Below are 21,539 nucleotides of genomic sequence, written 5' to 3' on the forward strand. Positions count from 1 at the left end.
AGGGCTTTCTGCCACAAAGCAGTTCGCGGCGTTGTGCGATCCCTGTTTCACCCGGCGAGCGGCTGTGCGGCTTTAGATGGGGAAGGGGCACCCAAAGCAAGCCACTGTCCCCCTCCGTCCCTCCTCCTAGTGCTCCAGTGGCTCCGCAACAGCTCTGCTCGGGGCGCTGATGGTGACAACAAAAAGCACTGGACCACAAGCTAAGTGGGACTTTTGTTTTTTATTTTAAACATTTACAGAGATGGAAATAAATACAGGAAATAGAAGATAGAGAGGGTGCTTTTAAAAGAAATCAATCAAGTCTTCACCAGGCTTCAAACAGAAAAAATTGTATCCAATAGCTGTTTAAAACTGGCCAGCGTTTCAAAGGTCAAGGATTAGGCTGAACAATAATGTAAGTAACTAAAGAGAAGCATTACAACGAGCGAGGGTGACACAGCTGACGTCAGGGAACACACAGCAGTAACAGACAAAATGGAACCACGCTACGACAAGAAAGTCTCGGATATTTACAACATACCTATCATACAAAAACCATTTGGAAATATTTAGGGAGTGATTTCTTTTCTGTCCAGCTGTAAGATATAAAAGAAACGCTGGAGGGTTTGTTGGTTTTGTTCCCCTCCCCAGTATCTACAGAATAGTTTTAACTTCTGGCAAAGTTTAAAAAAAAACTTTGTATTGCAAAAATTTTTCATCCAACCTGCACTCTTCTGCGTTTCCATCCTCGCTTATCGCCGTCACTGTCATCCGCTGGGGCAGCTTGTCAGAAGACAAAGCGTTTGTAAAGTTCTTTACAGTCTTTTATCGATGGTCTGACCTGTAGGTTGGAAAAGTGTCTGTGCGATGAAGCTTCACTGGGCTAGAAACATCTTCGTCGAGTCCGGTGCAAAAAACAGAACAACACTCAGTAAGACACAGGCACCTTATTCGGCTTTTTATAAAGGACTATGTGAACTACAGGTTACAGCCCTTTGATTAAACCTGTCCCTGCTTAATCTGCTGCTCCATCTCAGAAACATCTCCTCTCCGACTTTCTTTCCCAGTTCCTTCAGAACAGAGAGTTGTACAGAGCAAATTAATTCCTTAAAAGTTCCGACTTTGCATTTTAAATGAAAAATGCACCTTCGCTCACACCGTTAGCATCAGGTCTTTTCTATATGCTAGAAAGGGGAAAAGAGGCAATTCAGAAGCCATAAATCCCAACTATGGTGGAAGACTGTTTTACACACAAGGTTTCAGATGCCTCAACCATTCAGGGAGTGAAATGCTGCTTCATACACCTGGAATGACACAACTCGCTGTAACTATTGGTTCATATTTCTTTTCCCAGCAGTAATTGATGCATTTCAAGATTTCGCCAACCCAATCTAATTAGAGGTGCCTGGGGTACCCCTGAACTAGTAGCCCCGACCGATGAACGAGACAAGGACTTCAGTGTCTTTCCTAATTACAATGCTGGCTGCATGGCTGGCTTATTTTCCAGAGACTTTCACCCCATTCTCATGACGACAATCTCCTAGGATCCTTTTTCCCTAGTTTAACAAGCAAGCTGTTGTTCTAAATATAAACCAAGTGGTTTGTACCCGTATAGTCTATTTATCTTGTGTCAACTCAACGCTGAATTATTGTTTTAATAAAGGACTCTCTAGTAAGGCACAGTAAGCCCAATCCACTGATTGTGTCAGAGCGCTGCGAGCAGTCTTGTTCTCGCGTGCCACAGGCTGCCACCAGCGGGTCATCTTCCCATGCCCGAATTTATTGAACAAATTTGAACAGGCATGTAAGTGCTGCTTTTATTATTCATTCCTGCTCTGGAACATTTGCCGGGTTTAGCCGGGGCTTTTTATGTGCTGCCTGCCCCCTCTAGTGTTGAAAAAAAGGAAGAAGGGAAAATACGAGCTTTCATGATTTGCCGAAAATCAGAGGGCCAGCAGGGAGTATGGCTGTATACGTCAGGGCTGCCAGCGCGTAATTTTCAATCACACCTTACAATATTTCATGTTCTGGAGCTGCTAGCCTCCACAGTTTCCTGCTTTATCAAAAAAAGTAAAATAAATAGCTATCATTCATTATTCCTTGAGAAACTCCTAATATCCGAGGGGAGGAAAAACAAAGACTGCAAAAGTTTTCCAAACAAGGATGTTTTAGCATCTCTCTCTAGTGATTTCTCAATGCTTGATGTTGGTAAGTGACACCTCTGTGTTAGTACCAGAAAGCCCTGCCAGCTCCTAAGGTTTTTCTGCTAAACACAGGTTTACCTGAGGGGGTTTTTGCAGCAGCATGAGGCACCGGGACCAGGGCTGCCCTTTGGAGCCGACCTGCAGGGATGACAGGGAAACAGCCTGTATCCCGATGACCAAGCGGAGCTTTGCTTTCTAATGCCCCCGCAGTGAAGGGAAACTGCTTCAGTTCATCTTTATCATCCAGGTGTTTAATGAAGCTCAACCTTTCATCCATATGTTGTGAAAATAAAGTTATGGCAGGTGTTGCCTCTTTCCATTCAATACTCCAGGCTATCCCCCTTCTATTCCGTGTATATTCTGTTTTCTGCTGGCTTTTCTGAGTAATGCCCTGATCCTGACTTCGCAACTCATCAATACCAACTTCTGGACAAACACTAACTCAGCCAATCCTTGTACCTTAGGGTGGAAGACACTGTTTTGAAATACAAATGGGCTTTTTTTTTTTATGTTATTTGTTTAAAACTCTGCAACCACGCCTGACTACAAGACGCTGACATTGGACCAGCGCCTCAGAGGTACTGAACACCTACAGCTCCTACTCCAGGGGTGCCCCTGGGGCACAAAGCACCCGCAGCACGTGGCTTTCGCTTGCACTTTTCACTTTATCTCAGGAGATTAAAGTTCAGCGTTGAAACACGCTCTGAAACACACGGGCAGAGATGGCTCACGTCAGTACTCCGGCGAAACCCGTACGCCGGCGGTGCTGCGGGTGCAGCGGGCTTCCTTCCCATCTCCCCACCCGTGTGCCCAGTAGCCACTAGATGTCCCTTGGTGACCACGGAGGGACCGCTGGGCGCAGGGACCCCCCGGGGAGCCTTTCCTCCCTCTCGGCGCCCAAGGGAGGTGTTCAGGCCCGAGGGGATGAGCTGTGCTGCCCCTTGGGCTGACAGCAAGGAGGGCTTTTGGAGAAGACATCTGCCCATCTTCAGGTCACGCTGCAACGTGCCGCGGCAGCGCTGCAGTTGCTCAAGCAACAGTTTTCTAGACCTACTTATCGTGGCCTTTTCCTTTTACTTTCCCTAATTCAGCTGTTTCCGAGAATGCGGTTGTTTATGTTGAATGCTAGCAGGTACACAAAACGAATAATGCAGACTGCATCATTCTCAGCATGAGGCCAAAAGGAGGGGGGAGCCAAGTGGTTATAAATCTGGCAAAAAAATCAGGTGCCATTAAAAGACTTTGGTAGCTGGAAGGATTGGGCAACCTTGAAAACTGGCCATCCTGTAACAGTAATTTCTCCTTGTTTACCTAAAAACGGTCAGAAAACTTGTCAAATGAAGGATCCCTCTCACTGGGAAGTAAGAAGAGCACCTCGTGATGACAACCCCTCTGCCAAGTTGTCCATCTTACAGTGGGATGTGCCCTTCTCTGCCTCAACCAGACAGCAGCGGCAACTGGCTTAGACCGAACACCACCCTTCAGGGAGAGGGACAGACACGGAAATACTCAACAATGTCGTGATCTGATTTGCGCGTTGGCTTTTCCCACCCCAGCCCCTTACCTTGCAGGCCGTAGAGCTGGCCAGTGCTGTGCTGTCGCGTGATGTGCTGCCAGTAGGCACTGCGGGGCAAGGGCACCATGGTGCTGAGGGACACGGCTCGCTCGCTCATTTTCATCTGAAGCTGCAAAGCAGTAAACTGATGTGAAGGAGACAGCCACGTTTATTGCATATCCTCCAAGAACAGCACGACCACTGGCTGCAAGGACCTCCAGTGACACTGCCAGCGCGGCCTTTCCCTCCCTTCCTCTGCCCACCCGACACGAGCAGAGGCAATGAGCCCGGGGGCTGGTCTCCACGGGCACACGCCACTCGGGTTAGGCCACGCTGCTGCCGCGCACCAAAGCTCACCCTGGTGCTCTCCTGGTCCTGGGCTAGTGCTGCTTCCCCTGAGGGGAGTTTTAACTCAAGCAGCTGAAACAGAAACCGGGGATCAGCGGAAGATAGGAAAGTGCTGGTATCCTCCCCCTGTAGCAGCAAAGCCATCCGAGGGTCTTCCCAGCTCCGCAAGTGGCTTCCCAAACTAAACACGGCCTCAGCACATCGAGAACCTGACTGAAGATGTTTCACATGGGTGAGGACAAGTTGTTCTTGTTAGTTTTGAAGCATTTTCTATTCGCCGCCCATTTCCCACAGCTGAGGCACGTGCCAGCTGGACGGCACAGGAGTTCACACAGGAGGTAACTGCATCCTTCAGCTAATTTCCTTGGACGAAGAGCACGTCCAGGTACGCTGAGAGGAGAGCACGTAGGCTGCAGTGTGTTGCTGGAAGCCCCATCTCACACTTCCCCCTCCACACAGGACCTTCGGCTATGTTTCCTTACATAATCACAGCCCCTTGTTAGTTATACTATACTTAACGCAAAAATATGTGAGAACTGACTAAGTACTTTAAGTCTTTTTTTTTTTCCCATGAATTTAATAAGATGTATGTGCAAGCTGATAAAAATAATTGGATTTTATCATAAGCTTTGCAGTGCAGCTAAAATTCTTCTTTCAAAGCTCAGAAAAACACCGGTTCAAACATACCGAGACTACATTTGACTTTTCTGATTTATAAAGAAAGCTTTTTACAGAAAAGTAAGCTTTTACATTTTAGTTCCACAAAACCTGAGGTGAAAGAACCTTTCAAGAGAAGATCAGTCTATTCTGGAGCAAAAACCAAACGGGCAAAGCAAGCACAGAAAAGAGGCGAGGGCTGGCTGTATCCGAAGAGACCCACTTCCAAGTTACGTGGAGGTGCCATCTACCTTCAACCTCCTCTCCGAGCGGTGGACGCTGTGATGTGAACGTAAAACAAAACAAAACCAAACCCAGATCAACTCCTGCTCTTAAAACACCCACCTCCACACTGGTTGGATGTGAATCACTGCACGGTGCAAGGTTCCACCTACATCGTACAGCGTATTTATTACAGCTCCTTCGCTAAAGCCCCGACACCCTTTGCAGTGTCGCCACGCACATCTCAGCACCATGGAAACAAACAGCGATGGATCTTTCGCTGGGAATAAAAATCAGCAGAGCATTGCAAGAAAGGCATTTCCTGGCTGGAGATAGGTTTTTTTGATGGTTCCATTTATTGGTGAGCTGGACAGAAGCTAAGACCGTTTAAGCAACAGTTTGGCTGTTAGGAGGAGTGCGAAAAACCAAAAGGCTGTCTTGGGAGAAAAAAAAAGACACAGCTAGAGAAAGATTAGATGAAGACACAGAAAAGGGCCAGAGGGGTGCCCCTCCTGAACTCAGTCAGCAGGGGAAAAAATTAAAAACCCACAGCTGGAGATAAGAATTAGGATGTTACGTCCTGAATACACAGCGTTTCATCAAAACCTCGGACTGCGAGCGAAGGCAGCTTTAATGACGGTTGATTTCATTCTCACAATTAACCTACTGTATCTCTGTGGCAACAGAAAGAGTAGGAATAACTTGATAATGACCTGGCTTTATGCCGCAGAAGCCCCCGGCACTGTAAGCAGCTCGAAAACAGCCAGAATTGATATGCTGGAACACGCATGAGCAAGGGGTGGGAGCAGAGGGCCGGGCGGGACACGCGACGCCACGTAGCATTAATACAGCAAAGAACTTGTTAACTGGAGGGTACCTAATCCGTAGCCTCTCGCCCTCTTCTGCCCAAGGGAGGAGGAGAATGCTGAAACCTGAAAGGAGATCAGGATCCCCCGAGCAGCTCAAACGCAGCTCCCTGCGTTTCATCGCGATACGCCATCAACCGAGGAAGCAGCAAAGGTGTGAGAAGGGGTGAGGGGAACACAAAGCCACCCCGCGGCTCCAGGGGCTACCAGAGATCTGCAGAGGAAGGGGGTGGAGAAGCAGCACTCACAGCCTTCAGCAGCCAGTGCCGAGAGCAGCGGGGGAGCTGCTGTGCCACCCCGGGATGAGACGGGTACAGAGCTACGCTAAGGCAAGTCTGCTGGGCCAAAGCACAGCTCTGGGTCTAACACGGGGTGCACTTGGTTCCCAGAAGTCTTGGGGGCTCAGGGAGGAAAGATTAAATATTTTCTTGCTTGGATCCCACCTTAAGAATCAGCAAAACTTGCATTAAAAAAGAAAAAAAAAAACAACCCAAATAACTAAAAACCAAAGAAAAAACCCCACGAAACCCCCCCCAACACCAACAGTCTCTCAAATCAGCGACGAACATGGCTCCAAAAGAAAAGAAAGAGGATTTAAGATCCATTAGGTTTGGTTGGTTTCCTCAGGCTGGACAATGCATTTTTCAAAGATTTTGCAGAACTTGCACTAAGTAAGCCCACATCGTGCGCTCCCCAGTTGGAGAAATTGCGCTCACTGGGTTTTTGAGGGAGTTTACTTCCCAGTGAAGCAAATTCATATAATCAATCAAAATCAATTAGAACGATAATTGCTTGAGAGACGTTTGCTAGATTAATTACAGCAAAACTGCAGAATGGTAAACTGATAAAAACAACTTCAGAAATTAGAGGGCACTAACACTGCTGCCGTTTTGGCTACTATCCATCTTACACTAATGCTCAATGTTCTTCCCTTATTTCAAAAGTTAGCGAGCACCATTTCCACTCTTAATTGTGAATCTCTGCAGAAATGGCCCGAGATAACAGCAGGCTCCAGCCTGGACCGAGGCACTCGCACATCGGATTGATCCAGAGCAAAGTGCCCGACTGAGCTGCTGAGAGGGGAATAAGAGTCCGGGAAGGCTGCCGGTAAACTGGCTGATCATATCTTTCCACGAAGCACTGAGGTTTAACTGCCAAAACTGGGAAGCTCACTGTTATTACTTTAGCCAGATGTCAAGTTGTAATGTCTTTTTTTAAAGCAAACTGAACGGAGAGCAGGCATAAATGACAGCAGTCAAGTCACAGCACTACTCCCATCAGTTTTCATGGCAACCAAATACTCACAAAAATAAAACTTGAATGGGTATTTTCCTCCCATTGTCTGGCAATGCAAAAGTGAAAGGAAAGAAGCAGTTGGATGAGATGAGTTACCAAATGACCAGAATGGCTTCATGCATCGCTAGGCGAAGCCAGCTCTTTCTTCCCTTTAAAAGAGAAAAGGGAGAGATCTTTGAATTCACTGAAAAGGAAAATAAATGAAACCCCCTTGTGAAAGTGTCACAGGCTCCGGTCAGCATATGCTCAGACCTCGCCAGAAAGCAACAGCACATTAACAGAAAGTGTCAGGGTGAGGTTCCCAGCTGAGGAACCACTATCGCATCAATTTTCCACATGCATTTCAAGAGCCAGAGCCAGTTACAGTCACGAACTGAACCAACATACTGTCATGTAAAGAGAGCGACTGCTGGGGAGGTGACAGACACATTATAGCCCACATTCTCAACAGGACTTGGCAGCTTTATTTCGCTCTATCAGCAAGGGACATTCAACTCCTTTATTTTTTTTCTTTCTGCACTGGCTCCAGGAGCCCTCGGTAGATTATTACCACCTTCACCTTGGTCGCGGATAATCACATCGCCGATGTGGCGGTGCTCAGGATTACAGGAGCAAACAGAAGACGTTCAGCGTAGACTTAATTTCTCACCACCGGTATCTCCTACTTTCTACTTGTATTTACCCTTTCTGTAAATAACAGCTCAAGCTTCACCAAGATGAAAATGCACACAGGGTAACTAATTCTTGGAGACAGAAACCGTATAGACAGCCGAGCATGAAGTGCAAGCATCTTAAATGAACTCCTTGTTGACGTGTTCAAAGGCAGAAGAAAAACACAAGTGAAATCAATCAATCTGAATATAGATGTACCTTACAAATATTTTGTAATCAGCAAAACAAACCACCTGAGTTCTACACTGACATAATGATCCTCTGCCTAAACTTCTAAACCTGGCGATCCTTGAACCCCAGAGAAGCCACCAAGTCTTACTATTTCGGAACCAGACAACGTTTCTATGACAGACTGGGGAAACTCATATTCAGGGGCATATGGACTCATCCAAAACAATTATATTCCACTACTAAATTACAAGACTTTTGGTTTGCCAGGAATATGTTCTTATCCCCCACTTAGCACTCTAGGGTCTATAAAATTAGATTTAGGGGTTGTGGTTGGACACAGTGTTCACGAAGAAGCTTTTAGAGGCTGTGCAGCTGCTCTCTGTTGAAATCTACAGCAACTGTGCATCTGTTAAGTCTGTTGGCACTTGTAAGACGGAAACTTTACAGCACAGCATCAGACACCATCTATTAAAGATGCTGGTACATAAATGTAAAACAACCAAACATGAAATTGCCTGTAAGTCTGTTCATTATTGTTACTGAACTTATCTCTGCTTTTTGAAAATGAAGGTGTGCTCTCAACAGGTTACTCAATCGCTTCTCATCCTGGTGGGCTACAAACGCTAGCTAGTCACGCTGACTTAGCCTAGGTTAATTTTAATCTGCTTAATTTAGTCACTGTTGAGTACTTGTATCACCTACCCATCTGTCTCAGCTTAGATAATTTGGGATATTTTTGAACAAAAATTCCTTTTGCTAACTAGAACTATACAGGTTTTTTGTTTTAAACAAAGTCAAAGCCAGCAAAGATGGTGTCAGATGATACTTCACTGGGAAAGGGAAAAATACCAGTGCAGCTGGCTGCAGACTTCACCTGCTAATTCTAACATTTTACAAAGAAAGCAAGCAAAGTGTCAAGCTCTTCCTAGTGAACGGGGAAGTGCTGGGAAAAGCACGTGGTCTAAACGGACACAGGGCAGAGGCTGTCACAAGAAAGGCTCTAAGTTAGTACTCCATCCGCACAGCTACGGCGCTCTCCCACAGGCTTTGCAGAAGTGACCACATTGTAATGAAGTTAACAGAGCAGCATCAACTGAAAACTGGTCTATCAGTGAAATATATATATGTGTGTGTATATACAACACTAACTAGTCTCTTTCCTGTTGAAAGTAAAGACATCGCATGACCCTCATCGCCTAGAAACAGACTTGAATCTTCCTCACTTTCCCATTCCAGTTATGCCACCTGCTCTCCAAACGATGGAATTACCCATTCGCCTGCATGTGCAGCCGAAGCAATCAGTTACCCACTCCACAAGATTGGTCGGGACACTTGAAAAGAGTTCCCTATTGCGCCTCCCCTCCTCACTTGCTCCTCCTCGTTGGACTGTTATTAAGAGAAATAATCTTCCCACCATGTGTTTGGCTTCCGTTCCATCTCAAGCCCAAGAAAGTGGAAGAACGAAAGAAAAAGAAGTATGTAAGGCAATTTCTTCCCTTCCCCATTTCCTCAAGATCCACTCTCGTATTTTCTTAAGTTTCCACAAGTAGTAATGGCATTTTCTGTTTCATCCCAGCTGGGCCGTCCAGTTAATACTGGGATAATTCATCACTACAACTTATCCCTGAAACTAAGGTGTTAGTAGAATTACTGAAAGGATTAGACACGGATGTGGACAGCAGCACCACTCACATTTACAATAAGAGAAAGGCATGAGTATATCGCAGATTATGTTACTACTGCCTGGAACAGAGATGTTGTTTATAGCCAGGCTCTTCCACACGTCTCCATTCTGGGCATTTCATACTTTCCAGAAAGCCTGTTATCTTCAGGATACTAACTTTGCTGTCAAAGTCAACCTGTGAGGCTTGGGGTGTAGAGACCAACTGTGATATGGGATAAACAGAACATTCCTTTTCCCTCTACAGGTTTCATGGGAAAAAAAGAAATTAAAGCTAATAAGATCCTGAAACACATTAGGTGCAAGTGCCATAAAACTGCCTTCCTTAGACACAACCCTTTTGGAAATGCCACACTGTTCTCCACCTGTATGTTAGTTTTGCATCTTATACTTCCATATCTCCTACCAGTCACGTGTGTCATAAAACGAGTTTTAGACACAAAAAGCACTTGTGGAAAAGAGACGTCCACAGAGGGACCAGACAAACATCTAGTCCTCCCCCATAGTTTAATCTGAACCATATGACTCTGTCCAAATCATCCCTGGAGCGCAGACATCAATTAGCAAATGGAAAACTGAGCATGAGCCACACATTTTGAAATAGATTGATGAGAAATGCTTCCAAACAAACTCATGATGCTGATTAATCAAAGGAACCTAATGAGAATGTGCACTGACAGGAGCTTATCTGTATTAATTCACACTTATTGATAGCTTTGCAAACACAAAAATCAAGGACTATAAATTTCCCTGTTGTTTAGATCCTTAAAAAGCAGCCCCAGTTATATATACACTGCCTTAAATGTTAAAATCAATCAGAATTTAATACGAGCAATAATCAGACTGCTTACTATCTGCGAATCAAACTTAAAACCACATTGAAGAAACGCCAAATAACAAGCATAACGAGCAGCCGTACCATTGAGTTTTTCACGCTCTGCAACAAGCGCTCGTGTTGCTCCGCTATGGCCAAAGCGGCCGAGTGAACCTTCTGATAGATGGCTTCCCCATCCCTGGTCTGAAAGATGAATAGTCCTTCTCCTGTGTCACACATCCTGCCAAAGCAAGAACAGATGGGATCCAAGAGTGAGATTGAAGTTTACAGATCGCCACCAACAAGCAAAACTTTACCGTGCTGCTCTAAAAGCGCTATCGCACGAGCAGTAAGAAAACAAAGGTTGTTGAAATACGGAATGAAGTTATCTAAAAGTCTTTGCATATGAGCCTTACCACTCCTGCTCCAATCTTACTATTTCAGCCTACGTTTGTATTGCTCTCGCCAAACAGGGACTCAGCTAAGCACCACTAATCTGTCATAAGTGCTTAAGCTCCAGAGAGTTCACGTGCAAGACCCAGATTTTTAGTATTTAGTCCCTATCTAGAATCTGTGCCAGGCAGGATTAATTTGTCTTCCCCTTTCAGACTTTTAACGCTGCCTCTAATGAGTTTTGTAGAGTTCTGTCTTCCACTTGAAACAATAAATACACATCCTCAGCATCCCAATTTTACGATCAGCTAAATAAAAACGTATCCTTTTCGCCCCTCAAGAGGACTAAATTCTGCAGTAATGTGGAGGATGGACATTTAAATGCTTCTTCCCTTTCCAGATAAGTCAACTGTATGATCTGTTTCTCTTTTACTGTTGTAACTCTTTAATGTGCTTATCTAAAATAATGCATCCATATCCCTTAGAAATTATTTGATAGTTTAGTTCAATAAATAAGTGCTCCAACTTCGGCCACACAAAGACTTCAGCTCATTAAGAGCGCGCTGCAGGAAGCAATACAAAACAACATCTCTACAACAACGAATTACATGCAAATTTCATAGAAATCCATTTGTCAAATAGATGGAAGCCAGGCATATAATCAATGGTAGACAGGAGTCCCTTCTCCGTCACTGTAGCGTGCTTTTGGGAAGCAACTTGGCACTCACTGCTCGCAGCTCCAGACTCCACTTCTCCTAGCCCAGAACCCAGAACCCTGTGCCCACGGGCCCACGTCGTACAGATTCTGGAATGATGTTCAACCCTTCCCACCCGGTCTGTCCACCCAATTCTCTGGCTCATACAATGCTTTATTTAAGAGCGACCCCACAGAGTAACATCCCATGCTGTCAGCCTCCACCCTGCAGTCCCCTGGGGTACCACAGCTCTCCCACCCCCATCCTCAGGCACTTTCGTTTGGCAACTGCTTCCATTCAAGCTGCAACCTGGGATTAAAAGGGGGTTTTATTTGTTTCTATATTTCTTTCAATATTTTTTTTTAATTATTTTTCTTTTAGCAGAGGGTACAGACTAGCCTCTGTCTGAAGACAAGCCCTGGTGTCCTTCATCAACCTCTGGGAGTGGGTCCAGAGCACCACCCAGCACCACCGAGGAAAGCAACGCAGGACAGCAAACACACACCTACCTCCCTGCTTCAAACGTGAACCAAGATGGGTCCCGCCCGTAGCGTCGGAGGGCACTTAATGGCCAAGAGATGAGTTTTACTCTGGGATTCTGGATGTCCCAAAGACAGATATTCTCAAATGTTATCTGCAAGGTACATTCCCCATGCACATCTAAATTAGGGGATGGCATCAAATACACATTGAATCTCTCTGGGAGAAAAACAAAAGGTTAGTCTAAAATCCCTGCCCATTAAATGTACAAGTCATTAAAGGAATTTCCTATTTTCCACCTCTAATACAAGATCTTATTTCCACTTTCAACAATTAATTAAAAAAACAAAGACTCAATTCCATCCAATAACTCCATAAACTCCATGTCTGGGGCAGTCAGAATGCTGCACTCAGAGGGCATCAAACGTTTGTGCGTGCATTCAGATAGCAAAGAGAACTGCACCATCATAATCCCGATATTTGCAAACAATTAACAAAATTGTGTGCATGAATAAATACATTGTCATTGCATTTGTGCATGTAATTCATTAGTTTGCATAGGAAAGCGAAGAGGCCGTGGGCTGAGGTTTTGCATGCAATTACCATTTATTATTTGCTCTACAGTGTTGCCAAAGAGCCTCAGTCGCACATTGAAACTGTTGTACAGGCACCATACAAGGAAACACACAGGAGAAGATAGCGCCCGTCTCCAAGAGCAACTAACTTGTCTGGGAAAGTAAAAAAATGCTACTCCAAAAGAATTCTAGTTACCTTTCTTATTAACTCTGGTAGCAATTAAAAAAACCCAAAAGCCAAGAAAACCCCAAACAAAAGAACCCCCCCAAAACAGGAAGGCGGCGCTTGGAAAAACAATTTTGCACCGATTTATTTCTGATATTCACATGCACAGTCCAAAAGGCTTTATAATAATGCAATTAAAGATTTAAAAGGTCAACATTTATGTACCTACCACTCTGCTCTCTCTCTACTCCAGATGCCAGCAGGTCAGGCTCTCCAAGGCTAATGTCGTTAATTCGTGTTCCAAGACACTCCATCTGCAGCACCTTGCACCACTCATCTGCCTCAAGTTCTGTATAAATGCCCAGAACATCTGTGCGTAGGTATAATACATCCATAATTTCACAGTTAATGCTCTTATGTTTTCTAATGCGCGTTGCCATTTTACCCACCTGACTCACAAGCAAAGGTTTTCGATGTGTCATCATTAAAATAAATCCCAACAGCATGCTTCTTTGTGCTTTTTGGCATTCGTAATATATTCTTCACGTTATTGAGCTCTGTGACCTGGAAAAGCACAATTTAGAGTTTTAATTAGGAGCTTGAGAAGATATACATCCATTATTGACTGGGGAAGGAGAGAAAAGAATTCTACCATGTTGCAAAGGACAGAAAAGGAGTGAGAGCATGAACACGCCTGTGATTGCTCTTAAAGGAATGCAGCCTTGACATGAATCGCCTCAGACAATCAACCTGAAGACCCTGGATGATGAAGCAGCCACGTCCTCCAGTTCTCTCTTGTCTGCACATGAGCTTCAGTGCAACCCCGTCCGAACAGGATTTTAGCCAAGAGGCAGGCAGAGTTAAAGCTCACTCCAGTTTGAGAAACATTTACGTGAAGGACACGAGAAAGACCAACCTGATGCAGCAGAAGCAAAGAGAGGTGAAGATACAAATCTAAAGGATTCACCCGCTTGGAGGAGCACGTCCGGTCCCAGTACAGCTTTCATCGTGGAGGACAAAACTGTAAGAACGGTGAAAAGCTGCTCTCTAAGTTAGTTTTTGATGGAAAGTTGATTTGTTAGAACGGTCAACTCAAAAAATACAAAATCACAGTTTTAGTCATTAGAAAGCTTTTTAGCTTTAAAGATTCACAGGCTTATAAACACAGCTTTCTGTTGCTTGGTTGCCAAAAACTGATTGGAAAAATAGCTCTCACGCCAAAAAAATGTAAACATGTATCTGTTACCTTGTATACAGCTTTAGTAAATACATACTAACGTTGCTTCGTATTTCTAACATCCACTTTTCACCCTCACGACCATAAGTAACACTCCTAAATTTGACTGAGGAGGAATTCTTCATTATTTAAATTCCTTTTAATATAAAGGTTAACACCCAGACGGGGAATCAGGAAGGTATATTTAAATATTCACCATCAGAAAACATTTCAGCGACTCTGTTACATGGTAGGGGTTGAATAGAGAGAGAAAGAGGGGAGATTTAACAGAAACGTTCTCAAAGCTGTACAGCCTAACAACTTCACTGCTTTGCTCTCATTAGTGCGGCGGAAGAGGCTCACATCGAACTGTGCCAACTCTAAACAAAGAAATACAGCTGTGGCCTTATAGGTAAGACTGAGGAATTATAAAGAGTTATCAGCGCTGTAGGGTCTGGCAACGGCAACCGCGCCTCCAGAGCATCGCGGGTTCAGCAGCACACCCACCGCATCTCTCTGGCCCCTCACCCTAAGGCACTTTCTTCTAGGACTCAATTTCTTGCCCGGTCCCTTCTAGCAGGGTAGACCAGACAGCCAAAAGCACATTTTTAAGCAAGACCCCCCGAAAAGGTAGTCGTACTGTGAATGGAAGGAACAAACTGCAGTTGGTGGCCAATGTCTCTCCAAAAAGAAAATAAGCAACACATCCAATGTCCGGAAACTCACTCTAGGGGCAGCAGCAGAAGGAAATAATGGAAGGAACGTCCCACGGGGAACACACCAAACTTCTGCACAGCTGCCAAATTTAGAACTCAGGTTTTTATAGCCTCCGGGTTCAAGATTTTGAGAAGTGTCAAAACCGAGACTCCCTAACTGTGCTTAATTTTGCATGAGCATTTCTTGCTCTTCCAGGAAATCCTGTGATGGAAGCACATCCCCCAGTGCTAACAAGACACCGAGAAACTCATTGTTAAATATGACAAGTCTGTCATAACCTATTCCCGTCGTGCTCAGCACATGACAGGTCAAGCACAAATTGCCAGCTGCCAAGTTCAACTCTCATATATTTTTCTCATATGCCAAGAAAGGATTCAAATGCAAGGGGAAAAAAAGAGCTAGACTTTTTCATTCAGGGCAGCAACCACCCTGATCTTCATACTGAGCACACTGACATTTTCTGCAGGTGAACGTGCTAATGAAGTTTTGTACCTACGAGCGCAAAACTTAGCAGAAGCAGAATGTAGCCACACGTCCAGGTAACGAACCATTTAGCTATCTAGGATTTGTCCTAATGGAAAGCTTATTTCTTAAACTCAGGCGTGCTGCACTCCAACTGCTGGATATCCCCGTAATTGTCTCTAGTGTGAAGAATCCCAAGGACTGAGCTCAGTGGGATCATGAAAGGTTTATAACTAGCCAGGGAACAGCACATCGCCTCTCCGGGCTGGCTCAGGAGCCAAAAGCGCTTTCAGCAGTCAGGAGGCTCAGAAATACCGACCGGTCAGGTGCTGCCCACGCCCCCCGTCAGCCCCCGGTGATGGGTAGCACGTGCTGCCAGAGCCCCCGGCAGGGAGATGCCCTACGTCCCAGCGAGGGAGGCAAGGGCCACCTGCCCGCGTGGGGGGCTGCTAGCTACCGCGCAGGGCTAGGAAAGAACAACCAACGCAAACGGTGCCACCAGCGTCCCTGTGTCCAGGCCGAGGCAGGCACCTCCAGGCCGGATGGGAGCAGATGTCCGTAACGCCGCTGGGAACGGGAGGAGGACAAGATTAAAGCATTTGCTTTGTCTGCCTGTTCTAAGGGAGAGACATTTCTGATCACCGTTCTCTTCACTATGACTCCAGCCTTGTACATCTTACCCTCACCACTCCCAGCATCCCTAAGACCACGCTTTACCCCCCCCGAGTCGCCATGGTTTATTCTCACTGGGGCTGCGAGCTGCCGCTACTGCCCAGCCTCCCTGCCTGAGCTCCTGTAGTCTCCGCGTCCCTCGCACAGAGTAGCCGTCACCCATTTCCTCTCATTTCTGTACCACTAGAGACATCCTGTACTTTCCAGTCTCGCACTACAGTCCCCAGCTCACCCTTACACACCCCAAGGCTTCCAGCCACTGTTGCTTACGTGTCATGTCCACAGTGCAGCTCTAGGACGGCATCATCTCTGAACCCAGCCACGGGGACCAAGATTTGCTCCTGCCAGTATCTCAGACACCTGCGGTCTCCCTCCAGCCTGGGGCTTCGCATCAGAAGCAGCTGGTCATTCCAGCAAGATCTACCCAGCACACAGAGCAGGACAGAAGCCACGGACGTGCCTTGCAACAAAGAATTTTCTTTCTTTAGGTCTCCCAGTCAAGAAAAGTTTTACCAAAAGTTACACAGCAGCTCCTCCTCCATCCTGTGGCCCAGCACAGCGATGTCACTTCTCCTCCCACCGAGCGAGGACAGCCACCTTATGCTACATCACTTTAGCGGACCATTAAGGAGTTGCGCAAAACTCAAGGTGTCCAGAAGTATGGTAGTGGGGTGAGTTGACCTCAGGGCAGCATAACTCAGAACTCCTGCATTCCCCTTTAGAAACAACTAAATAGAAAAAAAAAAAGCATGGATATAATGGCATTATTGTTTTGGAGCTGAGAATAGCAATAATTTTTTTCCTTATCATAAATTCCTCTCAACAGCCAGTTACTGCAGTAAAGTACTTCCTTGTAATCACAAATACAGAGTAATATATTCCAATAGAGGTTTTAGAAGAATCAGCTCATGCTTGAAATCCCAAAGTTCATCCTTCTGAAGAGAAAAATTTGTTTTCATTTGAATATGCCTTCTCTACCTTTGCTTTTTATTACTGTACTCCCTCTAAGCATACCGTGTTATGAAGAAGGCAATGCAGATTATCCAAGACATTATTTATCACCTATCTGTTGCCTTGGCAGTATTCACAGCGGTCTATTTTGCTTTTCTGCGGTATCAACCAGCGGTTAATTCATCTCTCTAAGCAAAAACTCTCCCTAAGTCAACATAAGAACAGAGGATGAAGACAGAGAGCACATGAGTGTTAGTGCAAGGGCAACTCAGGGTGACGGGCTTTTCCCTGGGTCTGCAGGGGGGGTGTACGGGGAAAGGAGGAAGGAAAAAGGGGCACGGAGATGGGCTGAACATGAACAACTTAATTATATGAGGATTATTTTCTTAATGTGATTACGAAGCTCTACCCTAAGCCTCATCACTTTGCCTCTACCTCCGAGTGCTGTATGCCGGGAGGAGGGACAGGACGGGCACCCAAGAGAAGCCCGCGCGCTGCAGCAGCGTGGGGGAAGCCAGGGCCTTCCAGGAATCACCTCAGGCCCCGTGCGAACGCAGACTGCCTGCACCGCAAAGCACAGCGGCCACGTGCCGAGAGCCCTGGCTCGCAGCCTGGTCAGATAAAATCGCAGGCCATTTCAGCCCTTGGGCGATATCTTGAAGAAATGCTGAAACCAATACTATTGTGTCATTAATTTCACTGACCATCAAATCCTTTGTAACTCACGTTTTAGCTCTGAACTGGGAAAAAAGGGTATTTATATTTGGAGAAACACTAGCTACAACATTTGGCAGCTCCTGGGTTATTTTGTGCTGCATTGACTGCTTGAGCGCTCTCGTATAATGGCATTTCACACAGCACGGACTGAAAGCCTTCACATGCGTGTGAAGATTTCCTGATGGCATTTTGCTTCTGTTGAGCTGCACAAGCTGACACCAAAGCATCTCCCTTTGAAGCGCGGCAGACAGGTAGCCCCCGATTCTGACCCCTGACCTAGGTCCAAATGTCTACAGTAATATGCGCACAACTCTAGGCTCTTCCCAGCTGGGTTTAGACTAAGATTTTCTTCAGTACCAGACCTAGCAGCCACAGGGAGAATAACAGATGGACAAAATCTGGCGCTCTGGGACTCTGAAGTCAGCGGCACAAGTGACAGCATGCAGAAGAGTCACTGGAATTCAGTCTTTCAGCTCACGCGTGCCTTCTGTCCTGGACACAGCTTTTTATGTCTGGCAAATACACACCTGATAAGCAGCTGACCTCTCTTCCCTTTCGGGAGCGAGCGGTTCAGAGGTACTCCAGTATGGTAATACCCCCTTTCTGGCAAGATCCAGCTTTAGCCAAGCAGCTACTCCTGCTGCCAAGGCTCAACAGCGCACGTGCCCTCCTGGGGGAGAAGCTGCCTAAAGACCACTCGCCGTTTGACCTGCTGTGACACCCAGCAAGGTGCTTCAAAGCACCACCATTATCCCAGGTGCCTAAATAGCCTTCCTGTTGCTCACCCTTATGCAACAGATGGTTCAAATTGTCTGGCACATATGCACCGAATTCACACTGAAGAAGTGGCAGGCTGCTAACATCCCCTCCACCGCGCGTTTGGAAAGGAGTCAGGAGCAGACACCAAACACCTGCAAATATTTGAGGCTGAAGTCTCTTTTTTTGGCATTTTTTAAATAACTCTCAGCCTGCCAGGCTCTTGCAAAGCAGTGTTTTCATCATTAGTTTAATCCATGTGTGTTTTGTTTGGCTGAGATGAATAAGAAATGTACATTTATAAATTTAATTCTAAAAAGGTGGGTAAACCACAAATAGCAGCCCCAAGACGGTAGTAACAAAGAAATCACAAAAAGAATGATATTTTCTTAGGGGTTGAAGACCTTCCTTTGCATACTTCTCCCCTCCCCTTTACTTTCAAGCCTCTTTTATGTTAAGATGACAATCCATAAAACTGAAATACATTTCTTTAGATTAAAAACTAAAATACTTGCAGAGCTCTGTGGTAAGAGAGCCCTGAACCAGCAGCAGGGATTAATCACTCATTTCCCAGCCGACAGCACAGGCAGAGCTTCCCCCCGACTAGATACACCCAGGCAAATTCTTCCACCTCTCCCATTCCCCTCAAAAACATGCCAAACACACAGTTTACTAACAACAGTCTTTAGCATTCAAACTATTGTTTGAATTAGTACATAATTCTCGAATATGGGCAGCCTTTCAGAGCACAACGCAAGGGAGTATATTTATTGCCTACACAACTGCCACATTCAACGGTTTTCAAGTATCTTGTGTTTTAATCTTAATTAAGGACTTTGTGCTTCTGTCTGGGCTTCCTGAAAATTCCCCCCGTGACGAGTAGAGGTAGAACACATCCCAGGACATGCCAGGGGAATGTTTAATGGGAAATGCTGCTCCTGCTGCTGCAATTCCAGCCCAGTCCTGCTCATAAGATTCACCTGTACATATCTAACTTGCTAAGTATACAAAACATACTAAAATTTTATAGTTTTAAAAAAATATTTTAAAATATATATATATTAAATCTACAGCCACGCCTATACCTCCCTTTCTTCAGTGGGAAAAATCATCAGCCGCTGGTTTTCACTTTCTCGCGTATATAATCGCGCACACGCCGGCCACAACCCCGCTGTAGTCCCACGCTGGCTTATTCGAAGACATTAAAGCCAGGAAGAGCTACCAGATTTAGAGGCTCAGTTTTTGCCATCCCTCTCAGTCACAGGATCAGGGGAGCCAGGCACAAGCTACGTCCTTCCGTACGGAAGCACACACACGTGCCCCGCCGACGCGCAGCGAGCCTCGCTGCGTGGTGCTACAGCGAAGATACCAAAATACCCTGACAAGTTACTTTAATTCTTTTAAAGCCTCAAAGCAGACATTTCATTCACAGTAAGTGATAGTATTCATTAAAATAAATGTTTAACAGCCAGCTATTAGCAGAGTGGTCATACTTTAAACATTTAATTTGCTACCGATACAGTTTTGCATTAGCGAGCTTGGAAAACAATTACAAATTACACAATTCAATTTTCCAAATGGATTATTCCATAACTAGACAGAAAGACTGTTTAAATTACTTCTGCTGTTTCAAGGCAAGATTAATACAATCGGATTAAAACTTAGATCCCCTCGAGGAATCAATACATTCCTGTCACCGGTATGCAATTAGCCGGTTTTCTGTTGGAATATTACGGATTCTTCCCGCACACTGCAAAGCCAAAAGTCTCTTGGAGAAATAATATTTTCTTCCTTCCTCCAATATTGTTTTGTTAAAGCTTATGGTAATTTGTGGTCGATTATTTACATTTACCAAGTGCAAACTAGACAGCTACCTGAAAGGCAACTCTCTGCGTAGGTTTTGTAGTCAGGAGCCTAATTATTTTCTCTCCCTTGTGGGACCAAATGAATTAAGTGGGCAATTTGCTTTGTGTATGCAGACTTCAAATTCGCTTCATAAGCTACAGGTGACTGTTCTCAGGTGACCCGTATTTTAGGACACTTTAACCTTTCCGTGTTTAAAAAATTAGGACAAGATTAGAAAGTATGTAAAGGTCAGTATTAGAAGGGGGAAAAAAAAAAGTACGTATTTCTTTTGTTGTTTTAAACTTTGAGCGGCAAGGATGTCAAAACTCAGCCTCTGGTGCAGGGCTGCAGGAGAGGACACGTACATCACAGATTCAAACGCAAACAAATTGGACCCCCCAATACGAGAGGAACACCACCGAGACACCTCAGAAAGCCTCTTGTGACCCAGACTTCGAGCGGATAAAGGAGAGGCCTTGAGGGGATAAAGGTGCCAAGGAGGTGTTGCACGGTCTCAGTCCACAGCAGCTCAGCTTCAGTGACCGGTACCACCACGGTGCCAACAGAACGAATGCTCTCGACAGACTCTTTCCACTAATAAATCGAAGTAATATTTGCACGTTCATTCATCACGGGGGGGGAAAAAAAAAGCAACAAAATGAAGCAATTTAACACTTCAGTGAAGGAGGCAGGTGCTATTGAAAAATTAGCTCCATTCATCATTTTCTTTTTCTACCCTTTACAGTTTTATGATGGATTAAACCTTCCCTGAGACTGATGGGGTGGGTGGGGGCTCCTCAGTTTTCTAGAGTTGATGCAGCTCTCCACGGCGTTTGAGAATCACTTCAGAACCCAGGTAGGAAGTTAATGACCATATTTCTGAAACACTGGTAATCGATAAGTGAGGTTTTCCTCTTACAGCATCATCCATCAGACTGAACTGCATTCGTCCTTAGATTCATTAGCACAAGCTTATGACACAGTGACACTTGACGTGTTAACAGGACTGGCTGGGCTTCTCATTTGTAGGATTAGCTTTATTGTCAGAGACGGCGAGAAGCAGCCTTCTGCCCGCGAGTGACAGAATTAGATTTAGTCACAGAAAAGCGCCTACGCACCGGCAGGCTGTTACTGCAACAGTCGCCCTCGCTGGCCAAATGAACAACCGGACAACAGCAACGGCTATCCCGGACTTCTGGATGATGTCTTGAGTACCGCAGTCCCATTAACATTATACATCAAAACCAGGTGACAAGTAGTGTTAGTTGAAGACTCTGCCATATTAAGCTGTTTGTTGGGTTTTTTAAATTAATAATTAGCTCTACTATTTATAAGAATCAGTTCAACTATAGAGCAGTACAGAGCAGCAGTGACATGTTCTCCTTTTTCAACACCTCATATTTAATACTGTTAGAAGCTGCACTATTCA

General features: G+C 45.3%; 1 protein-coding gene across 14 annotated transcripts in view; it reads right to left on the reverse strand.

The window, feature by feature from the left end:
• Positions 1-201: 201 nt before the first annotated feature.
• Positions 202-21,539, reverse strand: part of DOK5 (docking protein 5) — a 100,106-nt gene continuing 78,768 nt past the window's right edge. For 2 of the 14 annotated variants that reach the window (XM_075108649.1, XM_075108650.1), the window contains exons 3-8: positions 13,224-13,338; positions 13,004-13,123; positions 12,063-12,213; positions 10,571-10,706; positions 3,748-3,868; positions 202-820 (exon numbers count right to left, since the gene is read on the reverse strand). In XM_075108649.1, the coding sequence (XP_074964750.1) occupies positions 795-820; positions 3,748-3,868; positions 10,571-10,706; positions 12,063-12,213; positions 13,004-13,123; positions 13,224-13,338 (669 nt within the window). In that variant the 3' untranslated portion in view covers positions 202-794. Of the gene's footprint in view, positions 873-3,747; positions 3,869-10,570; positions 10,707-12,062; positions 12,253-13,003; positions 13,145-13,223; positions 13,339-21,539 lie in introns of all 14 variants that reach the window. The other 12 variants (XM_075108646.1, XM_075108648.1, XM_075108639.1 and 9 more) reach the window with 6 other exon arrangements.

This window comes from Phalacrocorax aristotelis, chromosome 13 (assembly GCF_949628215.1).
Source record: "Phalacrocorax aristotelis chromosome 13, bGulAri2.1, whole genome shotgun sequence".
Lineage (NCBI taxonomy): Eukaryota > Metazoa > Chordata > Aves > Suliformes > Phalacrocoracidae > Phalacrocorax > Phalacrocorax aristotelis.